The 20,288-nt window shown below is 43.9% G+C and overlaps 1 protein-coding gene across 3 annotated transcripts in view; it reads left to right on the forward strand.

Annotated features, from left to right (window-relative positions):
- The window catches only part of LOC121540338 (transducin-like enhancer protein 4), an 80,235-nt gene that overhangs the window by 16,457 nt on the left and 43,490 nt on the right, over window positions 1–20,288 (forward strand). For all 3 annotated transcript variants that reach the window (XM_041849139.2, XM_041849141.2, XM_041849140.2), the window contains exon 4: window positions 5,158–5,202. In XM_041849139.2, the coding sequence (XP_041705073.1) occupies window positions 5,158–5,202 (45 nt within the window). The remainder of the gene's footprint in view (window positions 1–5,157; window positions 5,203–20,288) is intronic.

A 20,288-nucleotide genomic window follows, 5' to 3' on the forward strand; every position in this document is an offset into this window, starting at 1 on the left:
TGTGTCATTGCCAACAAAGGGTATATAACAAAGTATTGAGAAACTTTTGTTATTGACCAAATACTTATTTTCCACCATAATTTGCAAATAAATTCATAAAAAATCCTACAATGTGATTTTCTGGATTATTTTTTCTCATTTTGTCTGTCATAGTTGAAGTGTACCTATGATGAAAATTACAGGCCTCTCATCTTTTTAAGTGGAAGAACTTGCACAATTGGTGGCTGACTAAATACTTTTTTCCCCACTGTATGGGCAGTGATCTGGAGGGAGGGAGTGTAAGGAACAGAAAGTGAGAGGGAGGGACAGGGGCTCAGGAGTGAGAAAGTGAGAGAAAAAAATAGAAAAGAGAGGCTGCCAGACAGAGAGACAAAACCAACAGAGATAGACAGAGAACGACAAAGATAGAGTGGCTGAGATGGATGGGAGGAAAAGAGAGGGATGGAGAAAGAGAGCGCGAGCACAGACACGTAAATAATGTGAAGTAACAAGGTCTCAGTGGCTCCACAGTGGAGCTAACACCAGAAGGCTATATTTAGGTAGTTAAGACAGTAGACTTAAGACTTGTTTGCACAGGCAGCCCAGTCTTTCTTTAGACTGCTTCTGTCATTCATTATTCTGTAACTTTAAAAACAAGGTACGTGATGTTCCCGCCCGCTAACGTACTACTTCCAGGGAATGACTTATGACTCGGCTGATGATGATGATATTTAGCATGGAATAGACATCAGGATTCATTTGGAGCAGCATATTGGAATGTTGCCTCCATAAAACAAGGTAAAAGCATAAGCAGGCAGCAGGGGTTGGCTGTGGTGTTTTATACGTTTGGTTAACGCACGCTGCAGCTTTATGCATAAGCTATATGGAACCCGTCTCTGTTAGTCTTCTGTGGTAGTCTACAGAGACATGATCAGTGTGTTACCACAGTGTTCCTCAAACACGCTCACGCGCACACTCACACTCTCACAAGAGAGGGTGTCTGTGGGCGCCTTGTGTTTCTGGCTGTTGTATTTATAATTCATGGGGCTCAGATTTCCCAGCTCTCCTGGAATCTGTGTATTTGCAGACGTTTTTATCTCGATATCAAATCATTTCTGGGTAACAATTAAGTACCTTACTGTGATTGTTTTCAATTAAAATGGTAAAAAAAATAATTAAAAATAGCTTCTTAGCAAAGGGCAATTTCTCAAGCAAGAACTTTGCTAGGACTGTCTGGGAGTGGTCTGAGTGGGGAGGGGAAAAATCTAAACTAGCTGTTATTGGCAGAGGTTTGCTGAAATTTCAGGCAGGCTTTTCAAACAGCTCTTACACTAAAAGGGCATTATCATAATTTTCACAATTTCACAGTACTTTTCCAACCTCAGAGTGTGGAAATATATATAACACACAGAAAAATCACGTTTTTGACTGCACTGGGCCTTTAAATAAGACCGTATTGTTTCACTGTCTAATCAGAGACTGAGAGGTGTCTGTCAGTGTCAGGCCTGAGACAGGGAGACAGAAGAGGTTGGCATATGTCTGTGTCATTTGTGTTGGTTTTATGTGTGTGTGTGTGTGTGTGTGTGTGTGTGTGTGTGTTAGTATTTGTGTGTAGTGTTTGTGTTTGAAATAGAAGGGATCTGCAGGGTTCCAGTTTTAATGACCATCCATGTGGTCACACATCCACTGTAACCCTGTGTGTTCATGTGCGTTTGCGTGCTATATAACCCCGCAGGAGGGGTGTGTGTGTGAGTGGGGTGGATTAATGCACTACTCTTAGCTGCTTACTCCACCCCCAGCTTATCTGTCTGAATCAGCCTGACAAACTGTCCTCTCTTCAGGAACATTACAGTCACAGATTGCCAAAGAGAGATGGAGAGAGGGAGATGGAGAGAGAGATGGAGGGAGTGTCAGAAGAGGGGAGGGGAGGAAGGAGAGAACCAGGGCAGAGGGGGAGAGGGGAAGGGACGAGCATAGAATTGTAAAATGAATGCTCCCCAGTAAGCTAACCGTCTCTAAGACATATGATAGTGTGAGCTGAGGATTTAGGGAGAAAGAAAAGGGTCCAGATGTAGCTGAGGATTGTGGCTGTTTTAAGAGTCTTAAACCTGCCTGGACTGTCTGATAACATGCAGGAACACAGCAGAACACACATCTTCACAAAGATTGGCTGCTGGTGGCACCATCAACATATGCCTCCTCATACTAGGCCCAATGAGAAAGGCTACTCCAAGGTCAATCCATTTTGGTTGGTTATTTCTCCAACTCTGATGATGAATCAATTTCCCTATGTGGAGTTAATACAGAGCTAAAAGTCAGACCTCGCTAGTCTTAAGGACATGTGAGAACAGCTTGCTAATGAATTTATTAATACACTGATGGTATCTGTTGCTGTGGGAGGAGAGAGAAAGAAGTGGAGAGAAAGGCACACCTGAGGGACGCTGATAAACAGTGCAGTCTACGTACACGCACACACCATTTAGCCAAATCACCTTGGATTAGATGCACTCCACAAGTCTGGAGATTTAACAGAATAGTAAAGACACTGGCTGGCTGGCGAGACTCTGACACTCACTCAACACGATGAGTCACACTGAAATGGAGGGAGGGAGAAAGAGAGAGAGAGAGAGAGAGAAAAATATGAAGGACTGACTGCTTTATGCATTGGTTGCTCAGATGACTGTGTGTTAGAGAAGGGAATAGAAAGCCTGAGTGGGGGTGATGTTGTCGATGGTTTAGGACTATCACATGACTAGAGATTAGTTAGCCAATGACAGACATCGTCTCACTACAGTGACCCAGCAGGGTCTAGCGTGAGGGCCCAACACACTCACACACACACCCAGCCACATGGTGGATCCTCGCCATCCAGTTAACACACACACACACACACACACACACACACACACAGGCAAACCTATATACTGCGACATACACCCTCATCTCTGTCTCACCCTCTCTTTCTGTCTGTCGCTCTGCCACATGTCGTGCACAAGCTGCTCCAGACTGACACAAATATACACATGCATACACCAGGTATTATACACATAGCGCTCAATGAGAATGCCCTGACACGAGAGGGAGATTATATAATGGTGGTCGGTGGGGGAGTAGGAGGGGGACGGGGGGCTGACAGTCAGGCAGGCAGCTAGGAAGATGAAGCCATTTAAGAAACAGAACAGAGAAACATGCACAATGCTACAACAACACTGCTCTGCTCTGCTATCTGTTTGTAGGAGATCAGCCTTGATCAGTCCCCTGTAGCTCAGTTGGTAGAGCATGGCGCTTGCAACGCCAGGGTTGTGGGTTCGTTTCCCATGGGGGGCCAGTATGAAAATGTATGCACTCACTAACTGTAAGTCGCTCTGGATAAGAGCGTTTGCTAAATGACTAAAATGTTAAATGTAAGAACAGCTCTGTGGCTGCCTGCTGTTGTTTTGTAGTGTGGGCCTCTTAGCTAGCTCAGCTTCTCTTTTTTCACCTGGGATCATAAGCCTGCATGGGGATTTTAGCGTTGTTCTTTTATACGGCTGAGAATGATAGTACATCCTTGGAATAGTATGTCTGGAGAGTTATAGGAATGTGAACCATTCAAATCAATGAGGGTAGATTAGATTATTGAGAATATGCAGGACATGACAGAGATGTATTTTGGTGTGGTTAAGCTGGACAGATTCCTTGTAGTGCAGTGTGTTGCATGCTAAGGATCATGTGTGGATGGTATAGTATCTTGATCTTTCATGCCATTTAATTAATTCAGCCTGCCTCTCTATCAGTGTTGACTTTGCCTGAGGAGTATCCTCACACAGACAGACAGACAGACAGACACACACACACACATTAAGACATATTCTTTATAAATCCATGCATATTATAAAATACATAAATATACACTGAGTGTACAAAACATTAAGGACACCTGCTCTTTCCATGACATAGACTGACCAGATTAATCCAAAGCTATGATCCCTTATTGATGTCACTTGTTAAATCCACTTCAATCAGTGTAGATGAAGGAGAAGAGACAGGAGTTTTAAGTCTTGAGATAAATGAGACATGGGTTGTGTATTAGGAAGGTTCTTAATGTTTGGTATACTCTGTGTATATGTTCATTACAGTACTCCATTCCCACATTGTTCACCTCTCTGCATGGGTCCAGCAATGGTGGTTCTCTATAGAGCCTTATACACAGTGTCTTTCAGCCTATAGCATGCTATGTAGAGTATTCTAAAGCCTTTACATAGTCCTTATTCATCCATACAGACTGCTCTGTGAAGAGGCTTACATTGTCCAGTACATGGCTACATTAGCATACTGGTCCTCAGAACCTACTTATCTAATATGAGAGAGAGAATTAATAGGAATGGTTAGAGAGAGAGAATTAAAAGGAATGGTTAGAGTGCAAGAGAAAAAGAGAGAGATGGGGAATGGATGGAGAGGTAGAGGGAGGGAGGACATGATGAGGAGAGATGGCACAAAAGAACATGGCTTTTATGATGCTGGAGAGAGGAGAGGATTCAGAGATGGACAAAGGAAGGAAGGCTCAAGAGGACCGTGTGTGTGTACTGTGTGAGCGTGTGTGTGTACTGTGTGAGCGTGTGTGTGTACTGTGTGAGTGTGTGTGTACTGTGTGAGCATGTGTGTCTACTGTGTGAGCGCGCGTGTGTGCATGCATCGTACGTGTGTGTGTGTGTGTGAGAGAGAGAAACAGATAGAGATACGCCAGAGAGAGAGAGTGATCAAGAGATGGAGAGAGATAGAAAGAGATTCTGAGAGGGCGAGAAGAGACAAAGACAGAGAGAGTGATACAGAGACAGAGGAAGGGGGAGGGAGGGAGTGAGAGAGAGAGGGGGGGGGAGAGAGGGAGAGAGGGAGAAGTCAGGATGGAAATCATTCTCAGTGCTGTTCATGTGCCTGCTGAGACTGAGACTGGCTATGTCACAATGATCCCCCGTCTCTCCAGCCCGGGATGGAAGTTATTACTGTGTACACACACCCACACTGGTGCTGAGACAGACAAACACAGCCTCATACACACAGACACTGACAACGACATACACACATTCACATTTCCACCATGCACACATGAACAGACCCACACACACCTGATCACCTGATTATATTTAATCTATTACCTCTGTGTACTTATTGAATGTTGTTGTTTCTCTCTCCCTACAGTACTATGAGATGTCCTATGGGCTGAACATAGAGATGCACAAGCAGGTAAGTGAGACATTACTGTATGTCAGTATTACTGTGTGTGTTGTCTGTGTCTGGTCTCTTCCAGTAATGGTCTTTACAGGGAGCAGCATAGGGCAGACACCACAGTCACCATCCCTCTCAGCCCTTTCTGACACAAGCCACTCTCTCTATCACACACACACACACCCTCAAACTGTTTCACACTCATGAACTGTAGTATTTATCATACTCTCTGAAAGAGTGTGTGTTCGTCGCAGTAGGGTGTTTGTGTGTGTGTGCGTTCGTTCGTTCGTTCGTTTGGTGTGTGTGAGCAGCAGAGTCCTGGCAGGCACCCCACGTCCCTTTCTGTGTGCGTTGTGGCGCATTATCCACTTGACTGACGTCTTCATTCAAGGTGACTTACAGGCTCATTCTACTCCATCGTCACGGAGAGCAGTGAAACTGTCCGGTGGTGTTTAGCAGTCCACATACTGGACCCAGATCCAGAGCTAGGCACAGAACCAAACAGACCCAGAACCATAGTGAATATGTGCCGTTAGCCAGTAGCCAGGCAGGCAGGGCAAAGCTCCACTGTCAGCTCTACTGTCACCACAGAGGAGACATGAACAGAGATATGCCTGTGCTACTCTAGAAACAGAGGAATTGAGGGAGGGAGAGGAAGAATGGGGGGGGGGGGATGAGAGTGACGAAGAGAGCAGCTGAGGAGAGAGAGGGGGGAGGGAGCCTGCTGGCAGGGGACACGGGAGAAGGAGGGCTGAGACAGGGAAAAGAGAGAGGGGGAGAGAGAGGTGATGAGCAAGAGAGCGAAAGAGATACATTTGAGAGAGAACAGAGAGAGGGTGAGGGGAAATTAAATAGTGTGATATGAGAGAGAAAAAGAGATAGTAAAAAAAGAGAGAGAAAGGATGAGCCAGAGAGAAAGGATGAGCCAGAGAGAGAGAAAGGATGAGCCAGAGAGAGAGAAAGGATGAGCCAGAGAGAGAGAAAGGATGAGCCAGAGAGAAAGGATGAGCCAGAGAGACAGAGAGAAAGGATGAGCCAGAGAGAGAGAAAGGATGAGCCAGAGAGAGAAAGGATGAGAGAGAGAAAGGATGAGAGAGAGAGAGAAAGGATGAGCCGGAGAGAGAGAAAGGATGAGCCGGAGAGAGAGAAAGGATGAGCCGGAGAGAGAGAAAGGATGAGCCAGAGAGAGAGAAAGGATGAGAGAGAGAGAGAAAGCATGAGCCAGAGAGAGAGAAAGGATGAGCCAGAGAGAGAAAGGATGAGAGAGAGAGAGAAATGATGAGCCAGAGAGAGAGAAAGGATGAGCCAGAGAGAAAGGATGAGCCAGAGAGACAGAAAGAGAGAAAGGATGAGCCAGAGAGAGAAAGGATGAGAGAGAGAGAGAGAAAGGATGAGCCAGAGAGAAAGAAAGGATGTGCCAGAGAGAGAGAAAGGATGAGCCAGAGAGAGAAAGGATGAGCCAGAGAGAGAGAAAGGATGAGCCAGGAGAGAAAGGATGAGAGAGAGAGAAAGAATGAGCCGGAGAGAGAGAGAAAGGATGAGCCAGAGAAAGAGAAAGGATGAGAGCAAGAGCGAAAGGATGAGCCAGAGAGAGAGAGAAAGGATGAGCCAGAGAGAGAGAAAGGATGAGCCAGAGAGAGAGAGAAAGGATGAGCCAGAGAGAGAGAGAGAGAGAGAGAGAGAGAGAGAGAGAGAAAGGATGAGCCAGAGAGAGAGAGAGAAAGGATGAGCCAGAGAGAGAAAGGATGAGCCAGAGAGAGCGAGAGAGAGGATGAGCCAGAGAGAGAGAGAGAGAAAGGATGAGAGAGAGAGAAAGGATGAGCCAGAGAGAGAGAGAAAGGATGAGCCAGAGAGAGAGAAAGGATGAGAGAGAGAGAAAGGATGAGCCAGAGAGAGAGAGAAAGGATGAGCCAGAGAGAGGGTGAAAGTCAAAAAAAAAAAAAAAGAGCAAGAGTGCACCAAGAAATGACAAGGGGAGCTTTGAGCTCTAGCAAGGAATAATGAATCATGAATAGATTTAACAGTATCTGCTCTTAGTTCCTCTCTTCCCAGCCTCAACCGTGTGCCATTACTCTCCTCCTTATCACATGCGGGGCCATCACGTGGTGTGCTGCTGCCATTAATTGAGCCATCAAGCAGTCACTCGCTGTCTACAGGAGTCAGTAGTCCCTTTAGCTTCTACTGATCAGGGAGGGGTGTATAGGGAGGATTTGGAGGGAATGAGCCATCTGCCACCAGGGCTGCTGATACCAACTGATCTGATAGTATATGTCTGTGTGTGTGTGTGTGTGTGTGTTCTGTCTGCCCCTCCCTCCCTTCCTGCCGTGGAGATGGTGATCACTGATCAGCCATGGCATCATGGTGGCTTCAACACAGCAGGCGCGACACAACACACACCTTCCTGCCTCACTGGGAGAGAGAGGAGGACTACTGATATGTAGGAACACTGACGCCTTAGTTTAATGGAGTTACATACAGTGGGGAAAAAAAGTATTTAGTCAGCCACCAATTGTGCAAGTTCTCCCACTTAAAAAGATGAGAGAGGCCTGTAATTTTCATCATAGGTACACGTCAACTATGACAGACAAAATGAGAAAAGAAATCCAGAAAATCACATTGTAGGATTTTTTATGAATTTATTTGCAAATTATGGTGGAAAATAAGTATTTGGTCAATAACAAAAGTTTCTCAATACTTTGTTTTATACCCTTTGTTGGCAATGACACAGGTCAAATGTTTTCTGTAAGTCTTTACAAGGTTTTCACACACTGTTGCTGGTATTTTGGCCCATTCCTCCATGCAGATCTCCTCTAGAGCAGTGATGTTTTGGAGCTGTCGCTGGGCAACATGGACTTTCAACTCCCTCCAAAGATTTTCTATGGGGTTGAGATCTGGAGACTGGCTAGGCCACTCCAGGACCTTGAAATGCTTCTTACGAAGCCACTCCTTCGTTGCCCGGGCGGTGTGTTTGGGATCATTGTCATGCTGAAAGACCCAGCCACGTTTCATCTTCAATGCCCTTGCTGATGGAAGGAGGTTTTCACTCAAAATCTCACGATACATGGCCCCATTCATTCTTTCCTTTACACGGATCAGTCGTCCTGATCCCTTTGCAGAAAAACAGCCCCAAAGCATGATGTTTCCACCCCCATGCTTCACAGTAGGTATGGTGTTCTTTGGATGCAACTCAGCATTCTTTGTCCTCCAAACACGACGAGTTGAGTTTTTACCAAAAAAGTTATATTTTGGTTTCATCTGACCATATGACATTCTCCCAATCCTCTTCTGGATCATCCAAATGCACTCTAGCAAACTTCAGACGGGCCTGGACATGTACTGGCTTAAGCAGGGGGACACGTCTGGCACTGCAGGATTTGAGTCCCTGGCGGCGTAGTGTGTTACTGATGGTAGGCTTTGTTACTTTGGTCCCAGCTCTCTGCAGGTCATTCACTAGGTCCCCCCGTGTGGTTCTGGGATTTTTGCTCACCGTTCTTGTGATCATTTTGACCCCACGGGGTGAGATCTTGCGTGGAGCCCCAGATCGAGGGAGATTATCAGTGGTCTTGTATGTCTTCCATTTCCTAATAATTGCTCCCACAGTTGATTTCTTCAAACCAAGCTGCTTACCTATTGCAGATTCAGTCTTCCCAGCCTTATGCAGGTCTACAATTTTGTCTCTGGTGTCCTTTGACAGCTCTTTGGTCTTGGCCATAGTGGAGTTTGGAGTGTGACTGTTTGAGGTTGTGGACAGGTGTCTTTTATACTGATAACAAGTTCAAACAGGTGCCATTAATACAGGTAACGAGTGGAGGACAGAGGAGCCTCTTAAAGAAGAAGTTACAGGTCTGTGAGAGCCAGAAATCTTGCTTGTTTGTAGGTGACCAAATACTTATTTTCCACCATAATTTGCAAATAAATTCATTAAAAATCCTACAATGTGATTTTCTGGATTTTCTTTTCTCAATTTGTCTGTCATAGTTTACGTGTACCTATGATGGAAATTACAGGCCTCTCTCATCTTTTGAAGTGGGAGAACTTGCACAATTGGTGGCTGACTAAATACTTTTGTCCCCCACTGTATGTAGTGTTATACAGGAAATGTCGGCAGCAATAAAGTCATATCATCGCGTGTGAAGTTTTAGGTCTGCAGACAGCTAGTTATATATTCCATGCTATACAGTCGTGGTCAAAAGTTTTGAGAATGACACAAATATTAATTTTCACAAAGTCTGCTGCCTCAGTTTTTATTATGGCAATTTGCATATACTCCAGAATGTTATGAAGAGTGATCAGATGAATTGCAATTAATTGCAAAGTCCCTATTTGCCATGAAAATGAACTTAATCCCCAAAAAACATTTCCACAGCATTTCAGCCCTGCCACAAAAGGACCAGCTGCCATCATGTCAGTGATTCTCTCGTTAACACAGGTGAGAGAGTTGACGAGGACAAGGCTGGAGATCACTCTGTCATGCTGATTGAGTTAGAATAACAGACTTTAAAAGGAGGGTGGTGCTTGAAATCATTGTTCTTCCTCTGTTAACCATGGTTACCTGCAAGGAAACACGTGCCATCATCATTGCTTTGCACAAAAAGGGCTTCACAGGCAAGGATATTGCTTCTAGTAAGATTGCACCTAAATCAACCATTTATCGGATCATCAAGAACTTCAAGGAGAGAGGTTCAATTGTTGTCCTATTTGTAAGTCGCTCTGGATAAGAGCGTCTGCTAAATGACGTAAATGTAAATGTAAATGTTGTGAAGAAGGCTTCAGGGCGCCCAAGAAAGTCCAGCAAACGCCAGGATCGTCTCCTAAAGTTGATTCAGCTGCGGGATTGGGGCACCACCAGTGCAGAGCTTGCTCAGGAATGGCAGCAGGCAGGTGTGAGTGCATCTGCACGCACAGTGAAGCGAATACTTTTGGAGGATGGCCTGGTGTCAAGAAGGGCAGCGAGGAAGCCACTTCTCTCCAGGAAAAACATCAGGGACAGACTGATATTCTGCAAAGGGTACAGGGATTGGACTGCTGAGGACTGGGGAAAGTCATTTTCTCTGATGAATCCCCTTTCCGATTGTTTGTGGCATCCGGAAAAAAGCTTGTCCGGAGAAGACAAGGTGAGCACTACCATCAGTCCTGTGTCATGCCAACAGTAAAGCATCCTGAGACCATTCATGTGTGGGGTTGCTTCTCAGCCAAGGGAGTGGGCTCACTCACAATTTTTTCTAAGAACACAGCCATGAATAAAGAATGGTACCAACACATCCTCCAAGAGCAACTTCTCCCAACCATCGAAGAACAGTTTGGTGACGAACAATGCCTTTTCCAGCATGATGGAGCACCTTGCCATAAGGCAAAAGTGATAACTAAGTGGCTCGGGGAACAAAACATCGACATTGTGGGTCCATGGCCAGGAAACTCCCCAGACCTTAATCCCATTGAGAACTTGTGGTCAATCCTCAAGAGGCGGGTGGACAAACAAAAACCCACAAACTCCAAGCATTGATTATGCAAGAATGGGCTGGCATCAGTCAGGATGTGGCCCAGAAGTTAATTGACAGCATGCCAGGGCGGATTGCAGAGGTCTTGAAAAAGAAGGGTCAACACTGCAAATATTGACTCTTTGCATAAACTTAATGTAATTGTCAATAAAAGCCTTTGACACTTATGGAATGCTTGTAATTATACTTCAGTATACCATAGTAACATCTGACAAAAATATCTAAAAACACTGAAGCAGCAAACTTTGTGAAGACCAATCCTTGTGTCATTCTCAAAACTTTTGACCACGACTGTACATTCTCAGAAGGCTCAGGGATATGGTGGTATACAGTGCATTTGGAAAGTATTCAGACCCTTTCCCTTTTTCCACATTTTGTTACGTTGCAGCCTTATTCTAAAATGGATTAAATTAAAACATATCCTCAATCTACACACAATACCCCATAATGACAAAGCAAAAACAGGTTTTTAGAAATGTTTTCAAATTTATTAAAAATGAAAAACATTAAGTATTCAGACCCTTTGCTATGAGACTCGAAATTGAGCTCAGGTGCATCCTGTTTCCATTGATCATCCTTGAGATGTTTCTACAACTTGACTGGAGTCCACCTGTGGTAAATTCAATTGCTTGGACATGATTTGGAAAGGCACACACCTGTCTATATAAAGGTCCCACAGTTGACAGTGCATGTCAGAGCAAAAACCAAACAATAAGGTCGAAGGAATTGTCCGTAGAGCTCCGAGACAGGATTGTGTCGAGGCACAGATCTGGGGAAGGGTACCAAAACATTTCTGCAGCATTGAATGTCCCCAAGAACACAGTGGCCTCCATCATTCTTCAATGGAAGAAGTTTAGACCCACCAAGACTCTTCCTAGAGCTTGCCGCCCGGCCAAACTGAGCAATCGGGGGAGAAGGGCCTTGGTCAGGGAGGTGACCAAGAACCCGATAGTCACTCTGATAGAGCTCCAGAGTTCCTCTGTGGAGATGGGAGAACCTTCCAGAAGGACAACCATCTCTGCAGCACTCCACCAATCAGGCCTTTATGGTAGAGTGGCCAGACGGAAGCCACTCCTCAGTAAAAGGCACATGACAGCCCGCTTGGAGTTTGCCAAAAGGCACCTAAAGGACTCTCAGACCATGAGAAACAAGATTCTCTGGTCTGATGAAACCAAGATTGAACTCTTTGGCCTGAATGCCAAGCGTCACGTCTGGAGGAAACCTGGCACCATCCCTACGGTGAAGCATGGTGGTGGCAGCATCATGCTGTGGGGATGTTTTTCCTTCGGTAGGGACTGAGAGACTAGTCAGGATCGAGGGGAAAATGAACGGAGCAAAGTACAGAGAGATCTTGATGAAAACTTGCTCCAGAGTGCTCAGGACCTCAGACTGGGGCGAAGGTTCACCTTCCAACAGGACAACAACCCTAAGCACACAGCCAAGACAACGCAGGAGTGGCCTCGGGACAAGTCTCTGAATGTCCTTGAGTGGCCCAGCCAGAGCCCGGACTTGAACTCAATCGAACATCTCTGGAGAGACCTGAAAATAGCTGTGCAGCGACGCTCCCCATCCAACCTGACAGAGCTTGAGAGGATCTGCTGAGAAGAATAATGAATCTAGTACTGAAATTATAAGCTACAGCTAACACTGCAGTGCATAAAATGTGGTGAGTAGTTGACTCAAAGTGAGAGAAATGAATTTCTTCCAAAATTTGAGAGAGAGAGAGAGAAATAACTACCGTGGGATATGCGTCAACAGCAGACTACTTCATTTCCTCAGTGAAAACAATGTACTGAGCAAATGTCAAATTCGCTTTTTACCAAATTACCATACGACAGACCACGTATTCACCCTGCACACCCTAATTGACAAACAAAGGCATAGTCTTCTCATGCTTTGTTGATTTCAAAAAAGCTTTTGACTCAATTTGGCATGAGGGTCTGCTATACAAATTGATGGAAAGTGGGGTTGGGGGAAAAACAAACGACATTATAAAATCCATGTACACAAACAACAAGTGTGCCGGTTAAAATTGGCAAAAAACACACACATTTCTTTCCACAGGGCCGTGGGGTGAGACAGGGATGCAGTTTAAGCCCCACCCTCTTCAACATATATATCAACGAATTGGCGAGGGCACTAGAACAGTCTGCAGCACCCGGCCTCACCCTACTAGAATCTGAAGTCAAATGTCTACTGTTTGCTGATGATCTGGTGCTTCTGTCACCAACCAAGGAGGGCCTACAGCAGCACCTAGATATTCTGCACAGATTCTGTCAGACCTGAGCCCTGACAGTAATTCTCAGTAAGACAAAAAGAATGGTGTTCCAAAAAAGGTCCAGTTGCCAGGACCACAAATATAAATTCCATCTAGACACTGTTGCCCTAGAGCACACAAAAAACTATACATACCTCTGCCTAAACATCAGCGCCACAGGTAATGTGGTGAATTATTATTAATGAACTGTAGAGTTTAATGGACTATGAGGTAGAACTGGGTTAATCAATAACATAGAGTTAGATTTATTTGTTACTGGGCCAGGATTGAATTGGGTCATTTTACTGTGTGTGTGGGGTTTGTGTATGTTTCAAGGATTTAGGGCCTTGTCATGTTTAAACTAAACATGAGTGTGTGTGCAAGACAGGGGAGTGAGTTATTGGTTGGAGTATTATGTGCATAATAAAAGTTGAGTTTAGCCGCCCTCAGAGACAAAGGAAGTGGGCGGAGCAATAAAAGAGCGGGAAACTGAAGAGGGGATATATAAGTTGGAGGGAGAGAGTAAGAGGGGTTTCCAATCTGCAGATTGACCTGGCTGTGTTGAATTAAAAATAAAGTCATTCTTGATGCAACAAAAACTCTGTAAGAACTTTGATTTTTAATAAAGTATAGTGGTTATTTTCCACAACAGTAACTTCCACAAAGCTGTGAACGATCTGAGAGACAAGGCAAGAAGGGCCTTCTATGCCATCAAAAGGAACATAAAATTTGACATATCAATTAGGATCTGGCTAAAAATACTTGAATCAGTCATAGAACCCATTGCCCTTTATGGTTGTGAGGTCTGGGGTCTGCTCACCAACCAAGAATTCACAAAATGGGACAAACACCAAATTGAGACTCTGCATGCAGAATTCTGCAAAAATATCCTCAGTGTACAACGAAAAACACAAAATAATGCATGCAGAGCAGAATTAGGCCGATACCCGCTAATTATCAAAATCCAGAAAAGAGCCGTTAAATTCTATAACCACTTAAACGGAAGCAATTCCCAAACCTTCCATAACAAAGCCATCACCAACAGAGAGATGAACTTGGAGAAGTGTCCCCTAAGTAAGCTGGTCCTGGGGCTCTGTTCACAAACACAAACAGACCCCACAGAGCCCCAGGACAACAACAACAACACAATTAGACCTAACCAAATCATGAGAAAACAAAAAGAGAATTACTTGACACATTGGAAAGAATTAACAAAAAAACAGAGCAAACTAGAACGCTATTTAGCTCTAAACAGAGAGTACACAGTGGCAGAATACCTGACCACTGTTACTGACCCAAACTTAAGGAAAGCTTTGACTATGTACATACTCAGTGAGCATAGCCTTGCTATTGAGAAAGGCCACCGTAGGCAGACCTGGCTCTCAAGAGAAGACAGACAATGTGCACACTGCCCACAAAATGAGGTGGAAACTGAGCTGCACTTCCTAACCTCCTGCCAAATGTATGGCCATATTAGAGACACATATTTCCCTCAGATTACAGAGATCCACAAAGAATTTGAAAACAAACCCAATTTTGATAAACTCCCTTATCTACTGGGTGAAAAACCAGCGTGCCATCACAGCAGCAAGATTTGTGACCTGTTGCCACAAGAAAAGGGCAACCAGTGAAGAACAAACACCATTGTAACTACAACCCATATTTATGTTTATTTATTTTCCCATTTTACTTTAACTATTTGCACATGGTTACAACACTGTATATGTACATAATATGACATTTGAAATGTCTTTATTGTTTTGGAACTTCTGAGTGTAATGTTTACTGTTCATATTTATTGTTTATTTAACTTTTGTTTATTATCTACTTCACTTGCTTTGGCAATGTTAACATACGTTTCCCATGCCAATAAAGCCCTTAAATTGAATTGAGAGAGAGAGAGAGAGAGAAGTTAGTCCTACTCAAACAGAGAGGGATGCTATGTTAGCTAGCTGGCTATAGCTATCCAACACTGGAACTCTTTCAAGTCAAGGTAAGCTTTTGTTTTTATTAATTTATTGCCACCGGGGCTTGCCGGTGTAACTGATAGACTGCTTTCTGACTGTACACTGTACTGCATGATTGTTGTGGGTTTACTAACACGTTAGTTCTAGTTTACTATGACGTGACTGATGTAGGCTGTGTAGCGGTTAGCGGTCATGATATGAAGGTTTCGCTTGGAAAGGTTTTTTCGCCTGGTCACAGAGAGCTGATGTGTTGTGCACTGAAGTCCACAAGCAAAAGGTGAGAGGAGGAGAGCCCGTAGATACAGTGAGGGAAAAAAGTATTTGATCCCCTGCTGATTTTGTACGTTTGCCCACTGACAAAGAAAATATCAGTCTATAATTTTAATGGTAGGTTTATTTGAACAGTGAGAGACAGAATAACAACAAAGAAATCCAGAAAAATGCTTGTAAAAAAAGTTATACATTGATTTGCATTTTAATTAGGGAAATAAGTATTTGTCCACTTAGGAAGCAACACTGATTGACAATAAATTTCACATGCTGTTGTGCAAATGGAATAGACAACAGGTGGAAATTATAGGCAATTAGCAAGACACCCCCAATAAAGGACTGGTTTTGCAGGTGGTGACCACAGACCACTTCTCAGTTCCTATGGTTCCTGGCTGATGTTTTGGTCACTTTTGAATGCTGGCGGTGCTTTCACTCTAGTGGTAGCATGAGACGGAGTCTACAACCCACACAAGTGGCTCAGGTAGTGCAGCTCATCCAGGATGGCACATCAATGCGAGCTGTGGCAAGAAGGTTTGCTGTGTCTGTCAGCGTAGTGTCCAGAGCATGGAGGCGCTACCAGGAGACAGGCCAGTACATCAGGAGACGTAGAGGAGGCCGTAGGAGGGCAACAACCCAGCAGCAGGACTGCTACCTCCGCCTTTGTGCAAGGAGGAGCAGGAGGAGCACTGCCAGAGCCCTGCAAAATGACCTCCAGCAGGCCACAAATGTGCATGTGTCTGCTCAAACGGTCAGAAACAGACTCCATGAGGGTGGTATGAGGGCCCGACGTCCACAGGTGGGTTTGTGCTTACAGCCCAACAGCGTGCAGGACGTTTGGCATTTGCCAGAGAACACCAAGATTGGCAAATTCGCCACTGGTTCCCTGTGCTCTTCACAGATGAAAGCAGGTTCACACAGCACATGTGACAGACGTGACAGAGTCTGGAGACGCCGTGGAGAACATTCTGCTGCCTGCAACATCCTCCAGCATGACCGGTTTGGCGGTGGGTCAGTCATGGTGTGGGGTGGCATTTCTTTGGGGGGCCGCACAGCCCTCCATGTGCTCACCAGAGGTAGCCTGATTGCCATTAGGTACCGAGATGAGATCCTCAGACCCCTTGTGAGACCATATGCTGGTGCGGTTGGCCCTGGGTTCCTCCTAATGCAAGACAATGCTAGACCTCATGTGGCTGGAGCAGTTCCTGCAAGAGGAAGGCATTGATGCTATGGACTGGCCCACCCGTTCCCCAGACCTGAATCCAATTGAGCACATCTGGGACATCATGTCTCGCTCCATCCACCAACGCCACGTTGCACCACAGACTGTCCAGGAGTTGGCGGATGCTTTAGTCCAGGTCTGGGAGGAGATCCCTCAGGAGACCATCCGCCACCTCATCAGGAGCATGCCCAGGCGTTGTAGGGAGGTCATACAGGCACGTGGAGGCCACACACACTACTGAGCCTCATTTTGACTTGTTTTAAGGACATTACATCAAAGTTGGATCAGCCTGTAGTGTGGTTTTCCACTTTAATTTTGAGGGTGACTCCAAATCCAGACCTCCATGGGTTGATACATTTGATTTCCATTTATCATTTTTGTGTGATTTTGTTGTCAGCACATTCAACTATGTAAAGAAAAAAAGTATTTAATAAGATTATTTCATTCATTCAGATCTAGGATGTGTTATTTTAGTGTTCCCTTTATTTTTTTGAGCAGTGTATATACAATGAGCAAAGTGATCATGCTGTTTTTATGTGACTGCTATGAAAGCCAACTGTGTTTGCGTGTGATCAGGGGTGTATTCATTCTTAAATGAAACGGGTATAAACATATTTGAATTTGTCTAATAGAAACTCTCATTTGCAACTGTTGGACTAATGATTACACCCTAGATCAGCTCGATCACAGGAGGCTGATTCAGGTATGGTATATCATACACTGCAGTTGAGGAACAATGGGAAAGTAATTCTGCTTTAAAAGTTGATAAACTTGTAACCCCACTTTTGAGAAAATGGCCCTTGAAAGTTTTGGTACACCTACTGGAGAGCTCTTCTTTGTTTACACTGATTCAGCATCGTTCACACCCTCTTAAGCCTCAGCTCATCCATCTTTAAGGATTCACTTGAGGCCATGTGCTAAACAGAGTGAGTAAGGTAGTGTAGTAAACAACCAAAGATATCAAAACTTAAAGTGGTGAAAGTAGTGAAAGTAGTAGCATAAATACACTATCTAGTCCTTGGCCTATATCCTAATCTAACTTTGGTGCAGGTCATGTTGTTCTTCACATTACCGTCTCTGGTAAACACACACGATATCAAATAAAATCAAAGTTTATTTGTCACATGCACAGGATACAGAAGGTGTAAACGGTACAGTGAAATGGTTACTTGCATAGTAGCAATATCAAAATAGAAAGTGTCCAGATAAATATTGTATAAATATTTTATAATTATTAGATGATTCTTACCCAGACACACTTGTCTAAATTGATGGGTCATGTGAAAGAAATGCTATAACCACCCCACAGCCACTATTGTCCAGACATGTACACATGTTCATGAAATATAATAGATGACCGTAATCACCCCCAGACACACCTGGCTAACCTGATGGGTCGGTCATGTAATCATCTGGTGAAGTGGAGTCTTTTGTTTAGATATGTAGCTAGCTTTGCTAGCTAAACAATGAACCTAATAGTGCTTTCAAGACAATTGGAAAAATACGAGGTCAAATCATGACGTCGTCAGTGATCTTCATGTCAGAAAGTTGGGGCTCTAGAAAGAGGTCAGAGTTCCGGGTTGGAATTCCGGGTTGGATGACGTTCAAAACTATTTTTCCCAGTCGGAGCTAATTTTTTTCAGTGTTCCCAGTTGTCTTGAAAGCGCTGAAGTTGGAAATCTGAGATTTCCGAGTTCCGAGTTGTTCTGAACGCGGCAATAATCCCAGCTAGCCACCATGCATAAATCTGCAGGTAGCTAAAGCTAACCAACTAGGTTTAATGTTAGCTAGCTAGCTAACATTAGGCTATAACTAGCAATGCATGCAATGGATTTCTGAGATACTAATAATATTACTACATAGATCATACACGTAACGTTAGCTAGCGAGCCAGCCAGCTAACGTTAGCTGGCTAGCTAACAGTACGCTTTAACTTGCAATGAAAATTACTTTGACAAAATGAGAAACGTATAATATCTGAAAATGTAGCTAGCTAGACTCTTAACCATATACATGAATGAACGCTTCTCCCTCTCTGTCACGGATGCCATGGTTGCCCTCAGTTTGAAGATGTAATCCGGAGACAGGTGTTTTATACAACAGCGTTCTGTGTGTTCTCTTTTCGACTCCCTTCGCCTATTTTCAATCTAACGCCTGAATATTCTCCATCTCATTAGCTATCATAATCTGCATCCACCAGGCATTCCACTGATTTCAAAACTCGGTCAACTTCTTCCTTGACAACAACACTGTTGATCCTCGTTTCTTCCCCATCACTGTCATCAGAAGACTACAATATCTGGTTCAATGAAAATGTTTTTACCTAAGTCAGGGATTTCCTCATCGTCTGATTCATTTTCAGAGTCAGAGAGAGTCAGCATGGCACAATCGTCCTCCAGAAAGTGGAGAGCAGTAGCAACAATTTTGCAGTTCTTCATGATATCTTTCAAAAAAGCCGCAGTAGAAAGGATTATCTACACATACTGAGCAGCTCATAGACAGAAGCATGCTACATGGCAGACCAATCCGAACTCATCTCTTGGCTAGCGGGAAGGTTCCTGTCTTTTTCCGTGGCTAAACCAACTAGGCTCATAATTTAACAATTTTATTCGTTACAGGTGACATACAAGTTAGTTATTAAGGCAAATTAAAGTTCACATGTTCCAGAAGGCATTTCTGCCCACAAATGCATTTTAATTAAAAAAAAGGTTTTACGTTGAATTGCTTCTCCTGTGAAGTAGTGATGTGCAACATACACCTAGTTTCCTGAAACAAGTCACAAATATTCTAAAACATGCATCCTGTTTGCAATAAGGCACTAAAGTAAAACTGCAAAAAAATGTGGCAAAGAAATTAACTTTATGTCCTGAATACAAAATGTTATGTTTGGGGCAAATCCAACACAACACATCACTGAGTACCACTTTTCATATTTTCAAGCATGGTGGTGGCTGCATCATGTTATGGGTACGCTTGACATCGGCAAGGACTAGGGAGTTCTTTTTAGGATGAAAATAAATGGAATAGAGCTATTCACAGGCAAACTCCTAGAGGAAAACCTGGTTCAGTCTGCGTTCCAACAGACACTGGAAGACCACTTTTAGCAGGACAATAACCCACTGGAGTTGCATACCAAGACGACATTGAACGTTCCTGAGTGGCCTAGTTACAGTTTTGACTTAAATCGGCTTGAAAATCACCTGAAATGGCTGTCTAGCAATGATCAACAACCAACTTGACAGAGCTTGAAGAATTTAAAAAAGAATAATGTGCAAATATTGTACAATCAAATCTCTTAGAGACTTACCCAGAAAGATTCACAGCTGTAATCGCTGCCAAAGTTGATTCTAACATGTATTGTTGACTCAGGGGTCTGAATACTTATGTAAATGAGCTATTTCTGTATTTCATTTTCAATACATTTGCAAACATTTCTAAAAACATGTTTTCACTTTGTCATTATGGGGTATTGTGTGTAGATTGGTGAGAGAGAAAAACTATATTTTTAATTCAGGCTATAACACAACAAAATGTGTAATAAGTCAAGACGTATGAATACTTTCTGAAGGCACTGTAGTTAGTGATGACTGCCTACAGAAGGCTGGGGTGTGTGTGATGTTTTTAGAGTTGCTCTGCTCTATCCCCAGTAGACTCCTAAGGACAGATGAAGCAGCTGGCGCTCCTTCCTGTTCCATCCATATGTGTGTGTAAGCGAGAGAAAGAGAGAGAGTTAGAGACCGAGAAAGTGAGAGGGTTTTATGAAAAGTGTGTGAGTATGTGTGTGCTCTAGCATCTGCATAATATATATATGTGTGTGTGTGTGTTTTTTCTCGCTCATGCCTAATTACCGCTAGCTATGTGCTCAGACAGCCCAGTGCATGTTTCTATGTAAT

Source organism: Coregonus clupeaformis, unplaced genomic scaffold, assembly GCF_020615455.1.
Source record: "Coregonus clupeaformis isolate EN_2021a unplaced genomic scaffold, ASM2061545v1 scaf0068, whole genome shotgun sequence".
NCBI classification, from domain to species: domain Eukaryota; kingdom Metazoa; phylum Chordata; class Actinopteri; order Salmoniformes; family Salmonidae; genus Coregonus; species Coregonus clupeaformis.